Source organism: Salvia splendens, chromosome 5 (genome assembly GCF_004379255.2).
Source record: "Salvia splendens isolate huo1 chromosome 5, SspV2, whole genome shotgun sequence".
Lineage (NCBI taxonomy): Eukaryota > Viridiplantae > Streptophyta > Magnoliopsida > Lamiales > Lamiaceae > Salvia > Salvia splendens.
In genome coordinates this window covers 4,051,043-4,065,487 of record NC_056036.1, presented here as the reverse complement: position 1 = coordinate 4,065,487, position 14,445 = coordinate 4,051,043, and the positions used below count along the sequence as shown (strand labels likewise).

Here is a 14,445-nt window from a genome sequence, read left to right as displayed (position 1 = left end):
GTACTTTATTTTGAATTTTCCCACCATAATTTTTACTCATTCGAAATAATTTAAGGAAAATATTTTGTTAAAAATTAATAAAAAATTTAGATTTTTTTATTATCAATATAATTTGAGAAAATACTACGTGTGCACATATTATGAATAAAAATGCAAATTTGTTAAGAAAAGGCTAAGAGGTTAGAATGAACGAAAAACGGGTAGTAGTACATTACATTGTTATATATAGAGCATAAACTTAAGTATTTACAATTGGAATCGAGCTTTAAAAGGTTAGGAGGGCTGATTTTTCTAATCTTGTTAGTGCACTAATCATAATTATTCTTGAAATTTTAAAACTAAACCCTCATTCATTAGTTTAGCCTAAGTGATGGGATGCATAAAAGTACAATATACCGAATTATAATACGTTTACAAGATAAATTTGATACAATATCGTTATTGAAAATTGGACATACCAATTTTGGTATGTGAAAATTTCAATAAGATAACAATATTGTAATTACTTATGCCGACATCTTCAATAGATATAGGGTATGTCACTTAAGATAAGGTCAATATTGTAAGGATTCATTTTTTGTCGAGGGACAATGAAATGGAATATTGCCTAACATTTCCTATTAAAGGAATCGAGTAAAAAAGGTCGAAAATTTTCATGGTTTCTAAACAAGTACGATCCATCAATGTGAGATATAAAATATAATCCATCATGGGTTTTGGAAGTGCGTTTAATCAAAGATTCCAATGAGTGTCATTTGAATCAAAACGAGGATCATGCCATGATCATTACATGGGGAAAATCAAATAAATAGTGTTAAGGCAACATTGCATCTTGTCTTCCACCCAAGCTAAAATTTGAACAAAACTCATGTTTTTTAAATTTATAACTTGATACATTTTGTCCCTGTCTCATTTTTCCATCAAAATCGATTGGTCCCTTCCCCATAGCTATTTTTGAAGTGGGGATGTGAGAATGATGGAGATAGTGCAAAGTTTTTATTTAATAAGATGAAATGGTCTTATAAAATAAAAAATTCAATTCAAATGGGTACACTCGACAAGGAGTGTAACAAATGTTTTGCAATAGAATAAGGTATAAAATTGGGTTATGATACTCAAGATTCAAGTAGTCGCCACATACACTATTTATTTCTTAAAATTATTTTCATGATTAAAACAATAGAGTAGGAGTATATCATAAAATAAATAATGCATCCTAATTGTTTCGTTCACATGCATCATAAAAATAAAATTCAATAACACCCAACGTGAAGCAAATATTAAAATTTAGTTTTAAAAACTCTTTTAAAAAGAAAAAAAAAGGTTTACATGGTTGCAATGCACCTCCAAAATTTTACTATATAACAAAAACAGTAAAACATATGAGCACAGTGAAGTGAAACCGGACCTGGGATCCAAATATGGCTTGAGATTAACTCTCCCGGAAACTCACATGGCCGTTTACAATATTAATTTTATATGAATAACACTTGTGTAGTTTATGTTATTTACAAATTAGGTAAAGCAAAGGGCGAATTATTTCTTCCTAGCTGTCGGAAAATAGTACTTACTCTGTCTTAAGGTAGTTGAGACATTTCTTTTGAGTACAAAATTTAAGAAATTAATTTGTTAAAGGTTGAAGTAGAGCTAGTAAAATAAGGGGGGAATAAAGTAAGAAAGGTGAAGAGAGAGTAAAGTAAGAAAGTGAATAATTTTTTTACAAAAAAAGAATAAGACTCAACTACCTTAGGACAAAAAAAAAAGAATAAGATTCAACTATTTTAGGATGGAGGGAGTATATTTTTTAGTAACTGCTATTTGTAGATGACATCTGACATGTCAAAATAATAATTAATAAGCATTTTATCTTCAAAATAATATATTTTGAAAATGAAAAAAATTATTATGTCTATTTTAGATGACATGATAATATGTAAGGATGTCAATCGGGTCGGTCCAGCGGGTTTCGGGCCAATCCTGTTAGGGTTAATCGGGTTATAATTTTCGGGTTATGAAGTTTAACCCTAACCCTAAAAGCTCGGGTTTTGGGCTTGGCCATCGGGTTAATAGAGTTGCTACTCATAAGATTAACATGCGATCAATCCAATAAATAATTATGAAAATTAGTTATATTTATAAAAGGTAAAATATTTAATTATGACAAATTTGAGATGTATGCTTAAACTCAAACATAAACATGTGCAAAATGAAACATAAACATATTTAAAGCATGTTTATAAATTTAAATAATTTTTTAGTGAATTTGAAGTTTCTAATTTATGTATATATTATTATATTAATAAAAAATTAATATATAATTAATATATTTAATATAAATTAAAAGTTATTTTTTCAGTTGTCTATATTATAAAAATAATTAATGAGATGTTGAATTAGGAGTCAAATAAATTGAACAATAAGAATTTTATCAGGTTTTCGAATCTGACCCTAGTGGGTTGCGGGTTAATCGGGATGTAATTTTATCGGGCTAGAATTTTTCAACTCTAACCCTATAAATTTGGCAGGCTATTCGGGTCAGCTCACCCGTTGCGGCTGCACTAACATCCCTGATAATATGATTATTCGAACAATTACTTTTAGGCCTTAAAGTAGTGGGCCCAATATTTTAATTTCACGAAACTTGATATAAGAAAGCCCATTACAACGGCATAAAGCCCAAAACAGCCCTTTATTTAAACCAAAAACAAGGGTTAATCACGCTCTCCCTCAGCAGCTCTTCCACCATGGCCGTCGGGTATCTCTCCCATCTCTCTCTACCCATACAACCACGCATTACACTCTTTTCTTGTAGAATATGCGGAATTGCTGATGTCTTGAATGTTTGATGTTTGATAATTGGTGAATTTTTATTTGATGCAGAAAGAATAAGAGGATTTCCAAGGGAAAGAAGGGAGGCAAGAAGAAGGCGTGAGTGCCTACCTCTTTTTTCAATTTCGTCCGCCAATTTGAAGCATTTGATAAATCTATGAATTTTATCTATTGTTGAAGTTTATGCTAATTAAATATTTTGTTGCTCTTTTAGCGTCGATCCATTTGCAAAGAAGGAGTGGTATGATATCAAAGCTCCTTCAGTTTTCAGCAACAAGAACGTTGGGAAAACTCTAATTACCCGTACTCAGGGTACCAAAGTGCGTTTTTTATTCCTTTTTTTTTTCGCTCTATGGATTATATTGTTACCCTGTTTTCTGTATTAATTTTTTATTTGAATGTTTATGATCCTAGTGGAATTGACAATGTATGTGTTTTAATTATTCATTAATTTGCTCCAGATGTTAAAAGCGCATTGCATAGTTGAACTTGTAGTTTGTCAACCCTGTTACGTTTATGTTTTGCTTTTGATTTACATGGTTGTCTTGGTTTCTAGCAAAGCAACGTTTTCCACTTTTTGTTGCATGATTGAATTTCGAAAATATACATTTTGTTGGCTCTTGAAGAATCAATGGACCTCAAGAAATACCCAAGTTCAATATATTGTTGTTACTATACATACATTGCTCTTTGTTACTGGCAAACGTCTGTTATGCCTTAACTGTGTTATAAAGATAAGATTGTATTTTGATGAGTTCTTTATCCTGAACTGTTCTCAGACAAAGTGATCATACAATAATAATAATCTTGGGAAGCAATAAGTGTTATGGATTATGATCTGAGGGACAGGAAGTCTATGCATTTTCTGTAAACCTTAATGGTTATCTCAAAGATATGACCAGCCTCTGCAGAGTGTATTTCTTTTCATTTAGCCTATATTCTTGTTTGTTTGCTAATAGCAATTTGTTTCCTATCAGATTGCCTCAGAAGGTCTCAAGCACCGTGTGATAGAGGCATCCTTGGCTGATCTTCAAGGTGACGAGGATCACGCCTACAGAAAGATCCGTTTGAGAGTAGAAGATGTTCAGGGAAAGAATGTCCTCACTAACTTCTGGGTATGCACATATAAATTTCTGCTATTCTCTTGTGGTGGAGGTGTCCCTGGCTGATCTTCTTGATTTGTGTTTTGAGTACATTCTTAATTGCTAATAAATATTTCTGCCATTCTCTTGTGTAATTTGTAGGGTATGGACTTCACGACAGACAAGTTGAGATCACTTGTGAGGAAAAGGCAATCACTGATTGAGGCTCATATTGATGTGAAGACAACTGATGCCTACACTTTGAGGATGTTCTGCATTGCCTTCACCAAGAAGCGCGTGAACCAGCAGAAGGTCACATGTTATGCAAAGGGCAGCCAAGTTCGCCAGGTGCATACCTACAAATTTGCCATATACTGTTATTTAATTTGTATTGGACTCTATGAAATCTACAGCTTCATACTTCCTCCTGCTCAGAGAAAGTTTCATTTCTACTATTTTGGTATGTCCCACATCAACAATCATATTCTGTTTATCAACTTACCACTCATGGCCACCACCACTAACACTATAGCAAAGTGCTACCCTTTATCCAATCACTTCCCGTTCTCCATTCATCACACACTTGCCTTCAATTTCTTAAAGTCCATCCCATCAAATTTGATGAACCTCTCTCTGGGATGGTAGGAGCATTATTGACCATCAATAGGTTATCAAGCTTTGGTACTTAATATTTTGCTATTAAATTTCTAGATTCGGAGGAAGATGCGGGAGATTATGGTTAACCAAGCACAGTCCTGCAATCTGAAGGAATTGGTTCAGAAGTTCATTCCCGAGTCCATTGGGAAAGAAATTGAGAAGGCTACTTCAAGCATCTATCCGTTGCAGAATGTGTATATTAGAAAGGTTAAGATCTTGAAAGCACCAAAATTTGATCTTGGCAAGTTGATGGAGGTAAGATCAGTTTCTTTCTATCATGAATGTTCTTAGTTTTATAATATAATCCTAAACCGTAACAATTTAACCTTAATAAATCATACGTATACTTTCTCTCTGTTTCAGACGACTGAAATGAGCACTTTGACTTTGCCCCCTTGAAATATCTTGATTGTCATGGTTATTTGGAATCTCTGTTAACTGAAATTAAGATAGTGCAGTTTGAAATGTTTCATGGGTGTTTGTTGTGTAGGTTCATGGAGATTACACTGAAGATATTGGTTCGAAATTGGATAGGCCAGCTGAGGAGCCAGTTGCTGAGCCACCTGAACTTGTTGGTGCCTAAAATGGCCTTTGTGTCTCTGTGATGCATCTTCTGTTACTTATTTTGTTTTATCTTGAAATTGGTACAATATTGGTTTTGGAATTCTTGTATGAGATTTTGTTTTAACGGGTAGGAAAGTTTTCATTCAGAATACTCGTACTCGGCACTCAATTTTGATATTTCGTTATAGAGCAACTTTCTTTTGATACATTTGTGTCTCTCATATTACTAGTAGTTTCCTACATTATTTACATTGTTAATCAGTTTTTCTTGTTTAATTGGTGTGTAAACTAGAGTGATATATTGTTTTTTTATTATGAACATAACAAATTTATTTATTATTCCTAAAACTGCACCTATCTCAAAAATTTGGTGGCAATTGTAGTAATATTTTTGGGGTTCCACTAGCGAAGCTAGAATTACAGGAGTATAATTTAATTAATTCAAGCTATAAGTATTATTTTATGTTTATCATTCCTATAGTAAACGTATTAGAGCTATACATTTAATCCATTATACCAGTTAGTAAATTAAAGATTCTACAAATGCATAGAAATCATTAATCTACACTGAAGGGGCCAATAATAGATCAAAGATGCATATAAAAGCATAGTAATCGAAAATATAAATCATAAATATTAATATCCAGTGATTATTCATATTCTTAAAAAAATAGGATCATAATTCTTTGTCTAAGTTTTCCTTCCATTTTCTAAGCTTAATATACATTAGAAATCTAGATATAGAGCTATTGAAGACGTCTCTACAATAACATACACAATCAAGCATCAAAGACAAGAATTGAAGACAAAAATTGAAGATCCAAACTGGGTTTCTTGCATATGAAACACAAATATTTCTAACACCAACATAATAATGAGCTGAAAATACACAAACTGAGCATCTAGTTATTACAGTTCCTCTCAACTTAGGAGAGATGAGTCTGTTTCAACTAACTTGATAGAAATAATAAACCTACCAACACCATTCAAGAATCAGCCTTTCAGACAAATTCAAAACTCAATAACGGCTTCTGTTTATACTAGCTGATTGCTTGAAACACCCACAGTTCGGGCCCTTCTTTCGCCTTCCACTGTTCTTCCTTCCACTGTTAATGAAGTCCCTCAAAATCACAGCTCTGCTCCTCAAGAATCTGTTGCTGCCTTTCCTTTCATCCTCAACCTTCGATAGCACAAACTGAATTTTTTGCATGGCTAGTTCCAGCACGCTGATCTTCTCGGACCCCTTTTCAGCTTGCTCCATCACCTTGACTCTCCACGTCTTCATTGTCTCTTTCAGCCTCGGAGACGCCATTTCTTCAGGAGGGCAATCTTCTATGTTCTTCACTAGCTGAACATTCAAATCAACCAGATGCACTAATGTGTCCTCTGCTTCCTGCAACTGCTCCTTAACATCTCCAAAATCGACATTCTTGCTCTTTCTACTCTTCTTGCTCGCCTCCAGTTTCCTTCTCAAGTCGCACAGTGCCACCTGGAGACATTCCAGCTTCTCAGCATCAGAGGCAAGTGTCTCGAGGATGTGTTTGTCGTTGAGTTCTTGACTAGGCTCGGTGAATCTAGATGAGAGCTCCAGCTTATCCACAGCCAACTCTTTCTCCATATCTGAATCAGTGGATGGTAGTAATTGATCATAAACTCTGTCCCTTCCCTTTGGTTTGCGCAATATGCTAAGAGATTCCCCAATTGTTTTATCTCTGTTCCCATCCTCGACAGTCTCCCACAGCTCAAGCATCAGATCATCAGAGCCAGCATTCCCCGTCTTCCTCATGGAGTTATATGAGTTATCAGAGGCTTGATCAAGAGGAATATCTTTCATTAGCATCATATTTCGTGATTCTGAGGCTTTGGCTTTTGTTTTCTGCAACTTGGGAGAGTCATTTAGCTCACTTGGATACGCTTTCTTGCTGCTGCGTTCATGCTTATCTCTACCAAAGTTGGGCTGCATCTTCGGGTGGTCAACCTCACTCATCACTGGTCCTTGTTTGCTCTTCGAATTGGATCTTCTCTGTGAAACAGGTTTGTTCAAGTCTTCCATCAACTTTCCGACTACCTTAACTCTCTTCTGCAAATTCTGCAAACTATGAAGGGATTGATCTTCTGAAGGCATCTGAGATGTGGCTTCACTAGGAATGGCAAATTCCAGAAACTGCTAATAATGGAAGGAAACTGTACATAGTAAATTTCTTGAACTTGAAGAAATGGAAAATTCAATCTACTTGCAAGAAAAGGATATATTACCTCTGTCTCTTGACTGTGTGCTGCTTTAAGGTTAGAACGACGTAGTACATTGTGTTCTATGAGTGTTATATCATCTCTTAGGGAAGCTATGACAGGATCATATGCTGAAAGTTGGGATTTCAGTCCGTTGATTTCACTCTCCTTGAGACAAATCATTCCTTTAATTTGTTCAATCTCCGATGTCTTTTCAGCATTTTTATGCTCAAGATTCTGGCATGCCCCAGTGAGCTCCTGAACCTTATTCTTTAACAGAACTTCTTTGACAGAAGAGACCTGAAGGTCAAAACAAAAAGTAGCTGCTTCGGCTTCCCAGAGTTCAAACTCATTGTTCATTCCTTGGAGCTCAATACTAAGTGTCTGCTCTCTCACAACATTTTCTTCGATTTCTTGATGAAGTAGACCAAGTTCAGACTCCAAGTTCTTTTTGACTTTGTAAAGGCTCTGAATTTCCTTCATCTGAGTGGAATTAGTTTCAGAGAGACGGGCCTCGTTCTTCTTTAGATCTTCTGTTTCTTGCTGCGACCTATGAACGTTGATCTTCAGCTCAGCTACTGTCGTGAATAATGTCGAGTTAAGCTTCTCAGTAGCTTCAAGCTGCATTTCTGTATCAAAGAGCTTTGTCTTGGTCCGAATTAAGCTCTCTGCACTACTTGCTATCTCCTGCTTCATTTGAACATTGCATTCTCTGATTTCTTGGATCTCACGCTCCAAGCTGCAAACAGCGTCTTTGAGGGCTAGATTTTCGGCCTTTTGTAGGTCGAGCGTTCCCCCTAACTCGTTCATTTCTCTTCCAAGGCCACTGTTCACCTCATGTTGATTGTTTAGATCTTCGAGTAGCGATCTCAACTCCACAATTTTCTCTGCTACAAAGCTCTTCAACATGGCAGACTGATTGGCGTTTGCCAATAATTCCAAGAGTATATCATCGTTATGCTGATCCGCTCTACGTTTCTCCTCCATCAGATCAGAGAACTTCTTTAGCAAACATGCACTTTCCTGCTTTGCTCGAGAGTGTGCTTCGTGTAATGCATTATAAGCCGCTTGCAGATCACCTTGTCGAACACAGAGACTTGCCAGAGCAGCCTGAAGCACGAAAGCAGCCTGATAACCATTGCTCACTTCTGATTTCAACTGTCTGTTCATCTCTAAGAGTTCTTCCTTTTCACTGTTCACAATGGCAAGTTTCTTGGCCATGATTTCGGCATCCTGTTCCAAGTGCTGCTTCTGCAGCTCGATCTCCATGCCCTTGGACTGTAACTGCTCAAGGAGGGCCTCCAGAACCGAGTTTTCAACAAAGAGCTGCTGCTTTTCATCTTCATTTTTGGAGATGGCAGATTTCATATCTTCAACACTTCCAATAATCTGATGCACCAAAGATTGCTCACTCTCACCATTGTCCTCGGGTGCACAATCTGGACTGCTTTCGAGGGCCATGAAAATTTGGGATATGCTTGACCTCAGCCTTCCAATTTCATCCAACAAGAGCTGAGCTTCCACCTGCTGCTCAAGGCTTTCACTCTCGAGCTCTGAAATCACTTTATCGGCCAATTTAGACGCCTCTAGGTGTTTTTGGCACTCAATTATGAGGGAGTGATTCTTGTTTTCCATATCTTGAATGAATTTCTGAAAGATTGATATTTCAAACTGTGCTTTCGTAGCCTTTTCAAGTTCCTCTTCTGATTCTTTCTTCTTCCATTTGTTTTCTTCTCGCAGGAGATGGATCTCGGTTTCAAGTCCAGCCATCCTCATCTCACTTAGTTGCTGCGAACCTATTCGTTCCTGCTTCTCCTCACCTAACGACACCTTGAGATTTTCCACTTGAGAATGCATGGCTTCCTTCTCCTTCTCTAAGGCCGCATATTTCTCTCCCAATCGCGTAAACTTCTTATCTAGGCTTTCAAGTCTACTCTCCACGTTTTCCAACTTAAGAACCAAGCTGTCCCTTTCAGACAAAAGATATGACCTTTCATTCTTGAGCAAATCACAGATCTCCTCTAATCCCTTTGATTTTTCCCTCAAGCCTTTGAGCTCAACTTTTGCTGCAGACCACGAGTTCTCAAGAACAGCATTTTGTCCCACTAAACTGTTCATGTTCTCAGTTATCACTTGCAACTGAGATAGAAGACAAGCTTTCTCAGTAGCAAGAGTGGCCTTATCTCCTCGGAGGAGCTGGCAGGATTCTTGCAGTGCCTTCACCTTGTCGCGTGACGTCTCCAGCGCACCATTCAAGTCTGAGAGGGACTTCTCGGCTGCTACTTTCTTCTTCAAGATTTCATTCATGCTCTCTAACTTCTTTAGGAGAATCTCCTTCTCCCTGCCGTCCTCTTCTTGCATCTCTTTAATCCTCGAGTTCTCATCATGCAAGCTCTTCATTGAAGTCCCAAGGCATTTCGGGTTGAGACCTGCTGCTTCCACATTCTCAACCAAAGCCTGGTAGCTCTTGTTCAAGTGCTCAATTTCTTCTTTCAAACATGAAATCTCATGCTGAAGGGATGTGCTTACGCCCATATGGTGCAATACTTCCTTTTCGAGCCTCTCCCTAATCTCCTTCAAACTAAGGATCTCATTTTGCATATTCTCCATAGACACAGCTGAAGAGAGCGAAGTTTGACTTAAACTATGATTTTCATCCCTAGCCTTCTTAAGCTCCTCCTCCAAACCACGTTTGCTTGCCTCCGTGTCATCTAGCATCCGAAGCATCTCTTTGAGCTCCGAGGCAAGAGCTCTCTGATCATCTTGGGACTGAGAGTAAAGATTCTGCAGAGCCTCAAGAGTGGCCTCAACTTGTGCATGCCGGGTGCTCTCATCTTGCAAACCAGACTGAAGTTTATCGAGCACCTCCTGCTTACTTGAGAGCACTTGATCTTTCATTGCAATCTCCTTTTCCAGATCATCAGCCTCGACACGCAATGCTTGGTTAGACATCTCTAACAGAGTGCACTTCTCTCGAGTAGTCCTGAGCTTCGAAGTTCCAATCAAGACTTCATGGTTAAGGCGTTCAACTTCATCTTTTGTGCTAGATAACTCTCTCTCAAGCTTGGATATCGTTTCTGAGCAGTGCTTGTATTGGAGAGCAGAAGCTTCTTTCTCCTTGCTCAGATCAGCAACGGCCTTTCTCAGTTTTGAAACTTCGCTTTCAGCCATTTCTGCTTGCTTCTTAAGCATCCTTGTCTCATCTTCCTTAGTTGAGATTATGTTCTCCAACTCCGATATCTTTCCGAGATACTGCTCGTACCTACACGCTGCTGCTTCCTTTTCAAGCTCTAATCTCAACACTTCATCTTTCAGCGTTTGTGCTTCACTCTCCGCTGCAAATGTTTTGGTGTCAAGGATCTTCATATCTTCTTGCATGCGAGATGTCATAGCCTTGAGATGAGATATCTTCTCAAAATACTCTTCATTTTTCACCATTTCAGCAATCTTTTGAGACTCCAACTGAATGAGGGTTTCCTTCAAAGTTTCAACTTCGGTTTCTGCTCTACCGGCCTTCTCACTGAGCCTCGTTGAATCCAATTGCGCATGACGCAGCTGCCCCTCTATCTCCAGCAGCTTTTTGAGGCATAGCTGATACTGAAGCAGGATACTCTCCTTTTCGACTTCCATATCAGCAAGCGTTTTCTTCAAACTGCAAACTTCAATTTCAGCGCTTCCTGCTCTCTCAGTCTCACTAAGAATCTTATCTTTGAGATTCTGATTCTCAGTAGACAGCTGCACTACAGCATCTTGAGGCGATGTTTCATTGGATCCAAACATCTCTTCTAATTGCTTTAATCCGCTCTTTTTCTTAGCTCCATCAGATTCGTTCTGATCAGACGGAGAATTCACCTGTGTGTTCTCAAGCATGCAATCCACATCGCCCTCATCAACGAGTTCAGAAGGAACTTCATCAGGAAATGCTGCTGCTATTGTTCGATGAGCATGGCGGAGCTCCCCCGTTGCATGGTTATATCTTTCAGCTAATGCACGGTAGGCACGGTAGAACTCCTCGACCAGTTTCATCAACTCGGGGCGTTTCTTGTAGTACATTTCAGCCCGCCTAGCAAAGGAATCAGCATCTTCTTCGATGAGCTTGATCATGCACTTAACCTTGCCATCCATATCTGTCAACCAATAAATGCGGATTTGATATACCAAAAAGAGAAAAGACACCACTACTTTCAATATCACTACTAAAAATAACATATACCAAAATGAGAAAAGACACCACTGCTTTTAACAAGCATCACTAGATGGTATGAAGAAACTTGTACAAAGTAAATCCTATAAGATGATCAAAAACAAAAACGTGAAGCCAAAAGTCATGATTCATGAAGTGCATTGCCTCAGAAGAAGAAATGCAACTGCACGGCGCCATATATTCTCATCCATCATTCTACTAAGCAAAAGAGACACAGAGATCCATAATTTCCATCAACACAAAAGTTGAGTTTATACCTGTGATATTTTGCTGGAGCCATTTTGAGTTCTTTGGGGTGTTGTGGCTATCCCACCACCACGAATATAATCGTCTCGATTCAGAATGAGATAAGTTGGCCATAACTCCAGCAGAGAACAAAAATGCAACTCCCTTCGCCCTCTGAGAAAACAGCGTTATGTTTACCCGTAACAGAACAACAAATGTTGATGAATGCTCAGTTAACACTGAGAACTATCACACCTAACAAGATGCAAAACGATGAGTTCAAAGATTCACACAAGTATTGGCATTTCATCCCAATATAACTTCCGAAACAAGAAACATAATGCCAGAGATCTATCTCTACCAAGGTAAATCTAACATGCCTCCAAATCAGAGGAAATGCAATTAAAATCTAAACACATGTGCAGCATGTATGATTATCTGAATTTGGTATGATGATTGCAAAGGTAATTCTTATTAATGGTGAGAAAAAGGAAATGAATGGTAAGCAACTTTATCAAAAACTCACTTTTTTGAGGAATGAACTAATAATTGCTAGATTTCGACAAATCCTATTGATATGTCAATGTCAGATAAAGGTGCTAATATTCATCCAACTTACAGCATAGCAAAGTTTTAAGGAAACAACAATTTTTTAAATTGGACAGAGAAGATAGCTCTAAGACATTATAAATATACCAAATCTGGCGACACAAAGAGGTTATATATTCTATAAAGAAAACTAATTTGAGAAAAGAGGCTATATTGCATGCTAATGGCTTCATTAAAAGTCCAGAAAAACAGAATCTTCACAAAAATTCAGATCAACAACTTCCTAATTTCCACAAGTGAAATTTAAAAAAAAAAAATCCAAAAGAGTCAACATCCATATAGTACATTCACAAAATTAGAGCAAACAAACAATAATAAGCATCAAAAGAACAAATCTTTGCAAATGGGGTTTTGGAAAAGCAGCAAAAAGTAGAATCTTTGCAAATGGGCCTCCCAGAAAGCTTTAAAAATGCAATCTTTACATTCCAGAGCAAGAACAGAAAATGAATACATAAACATTTGCTAAAAACTTACAAATTAAAAAGCAAAGAAACAGAATCTCGATCAGCAGCTGTTGATATGAATCGACACCAGCCGCTAATTTTCACTTCACCCCATTTTTTGCATCTCAGCTCTCTCCCTCTCTCTCTCTCTCTCTAAAATCTGGTTGGCATTTTCTTCTCAAGCTCGGGTTTTTGTTGGTGCAGACAAAGGTCTCAGAAAGAATGCTGTAAAAGTGCACTAAAAATATTTTTTTATCTTTCTATATACGTACATTAACATATGTTTGTATGTATATATCGACGATTTTAAATGGGTTTAAGTGTGTGTGTGTGTGTGCGCGAAATATGGGATGCTCGAAAAAATGACGCAACATTGGAAATTTAACTAATTAATTAATATTAATTTGGATATTCCATAATATTGTTTCAGCGTGACCGACGCTTTGATTTAGATCTAGATTCGGAATCAATTAAATTTGATTTAGTAAAAGTTATCTAGAAATTAATCTCACTCCAAAGCAATTATGTGACCAACTCGGAATTTGATAAAAGAACATACGGGATGTAAAAAGAAATAAATATGTGAAGTTCAAGTGTGGATTGGTGTTTTCCTAAAATTACAACACTAATTGTATTAATGTAAAGTGGAATATATTGAGAATTGCAATCAATTGTGGAATATTGTTTTCTCCAGCAATAATTGGAAAAAAAATCAGAGGTGGACCATATATTTATCTCATTTAGTTGTGTTCGTGACATATAAATATATAATTGCATTCTGTGGGCAACTTTTCAAAATTGTTAATAAAAATAAAAGAAGAGTTGTACTAGTCGGTAGACATATTTAATTAATTAATTAATACTAGTATATATTATGTATGTGTGTGTGTGGTAAATGTAGTGGGACTCTTGTGTTGTTGGAAATTTGATATTCCCTAACCAAAAAAGACATAAAAAATTTGGACTTTTTGCATTTCAGTCATAATTTCAAAAACACCTTTCATTAATTCTGTTACTTATTGAAATTCATTTGGTCCCGCATATTTTATTCTATTTTATTTCATAGCATATATTATGTGAATATCAAAAATGGTTTTGTTGAACTATAAGTTTATATAAATAATACTAATAATACTCCTACTACTCCAAATATTGAAAGAATCCAGAAAAGTGGATCTGAAATGAATTTTAAAAATTTTACCAGTTTTTGGATCGGTTTGATTAGATTAAAAGTTAAAACTGATTTCAAGTAAAGGCAAATCGAATTATTATTTTTTGCTTTTCTGATATATGTATATTACTTGTGCGTCAACGTCATCTTTAAAGATATACTACTACTACTACTACTATCTAAACTAAGTGCAAATCTCAATCACAGCAAATTAACATTCTACAATACATATTACGGCTTTAAAAACAAGAAAATCACAATCAATAATCAATACTATTAATAATACTAATAATACTAGTATAATCAGTAATATCAATATATATACTGGACTTCATTCTACCATCAATAATTTTAATATTAGTACAATTTTTAATATACCAAGAAGAATGAAAATGAAAAATGGTTTAATTTTTGTAGTCATATAAAATACAA

The 14,445-nt window shown here is 36.4% G+C and overlaps 2 protein-coding genes across 3 annotated transcripts; one reads left to right on the top strand and one right to left on the bottom strand.

Annotated features, from left to right (window-relative positions):
* The first annotated feature begins 2,698 nt into the window (after positions 1–2,698).
* Positions 2,699–5,340, top strand: LOC121805761 (40S ribosomal protein S3a-like). The gene is made up of 7 exons (XM_042205751.1): positions 2,699–2,755; positions 2,881–2,928; positions 3,044–3,149; positions 3,807–3,944; positions 4,074–4,259; positions 4,623–4,823; positions 5,059–5,340. The coding sequence occupies exons 1-7, from the start codon at positions 2,745–2,747 to the stop codon at positions 5,149–5,151; spliced, it is 783 nt and encodes a 260-aa protein (XP_042061685.1). The 5' UTR covers positions 2,699–2,744; the 3' UTR covers positions 5,152–5,340.
* Positions 5,341–5,944: 604 nt separating this feature from the next.
* On the bottom strand, positions 5,945–13,113 carry LOC121804354 (protein NETWORKED 1A-like). 2 transcript variants are annotated; one of them, XM_042203838.1, is made up of 4 exons: positions 12,872–13,113; positions 11,823–12,045; positions 7,389–11,488; positions 5,945–7,296 (listed from the first exon to the last, which is right to left on the bottom strand). In XM_042203838.1, exons 2-4 carry the CDS (start codon positions 11,923–11,925, stop codon positions 6,151–6,153), a joined length of 5,349 nt encoding a protein of 1,782 aa, XP_042059772.1. In that variant the 5' UTR covers positions 11,926–12,045; positions 12,872–13,113; the 3' UTR covers positions 5,945–6,150. The 2 variants fall into 2 exon arrangements, with proteins under 2 accessions (XP_042059772.1, XP_042059773.1); XM_042203839.1 differs by having other exon boundaries at positions 11,823–11,964; positions 12,874–13,113.
* Positions 13,114–14,445: the final 1,332 nt, after the last annotated feature.

Bases quoted from the DNA above. Each gene is read 5' to 3' on its own strand.
- LOC121805761 (XM_042205751.1), top strand. The intron at 2,929-3,043 runs GTGAGTGCCTAC...TTGCTCTTTTAG, and splicing joins AAGGGAGGCAAGAAGAAGGC to CGTCGATCCATTTGCAAAGA. The intron at 3,150-3,806 runs GTGCGTTTTTTA...GTTTCCTATCAG, and splicing joins CCCGTACTCAGGGTACCAAA to ATTGCCTCAGAAGGTCTCAA.
- LOC121804354 (XM_042203838.1), bottom strand. From the start codon at position 11,925: ATGGCCAACTTATCTCATTCTGAATCGAGACGATTATATTCGTGGTGG. The intron at 11,489-11,822 runs GTATAAACTCAA...ATTGGTTGACAG, and splicing joins GCTCCAGCAAAATATCACAG to ATATGGATGGCAAGGTTAAG. The intron at 7,297-7,388 runs GTAATATATCCT...CATTATTAGCAG, and splicing joins CACACAGTCAAGAGACAGAG to TTTCTGGAATTTGCCATTCC.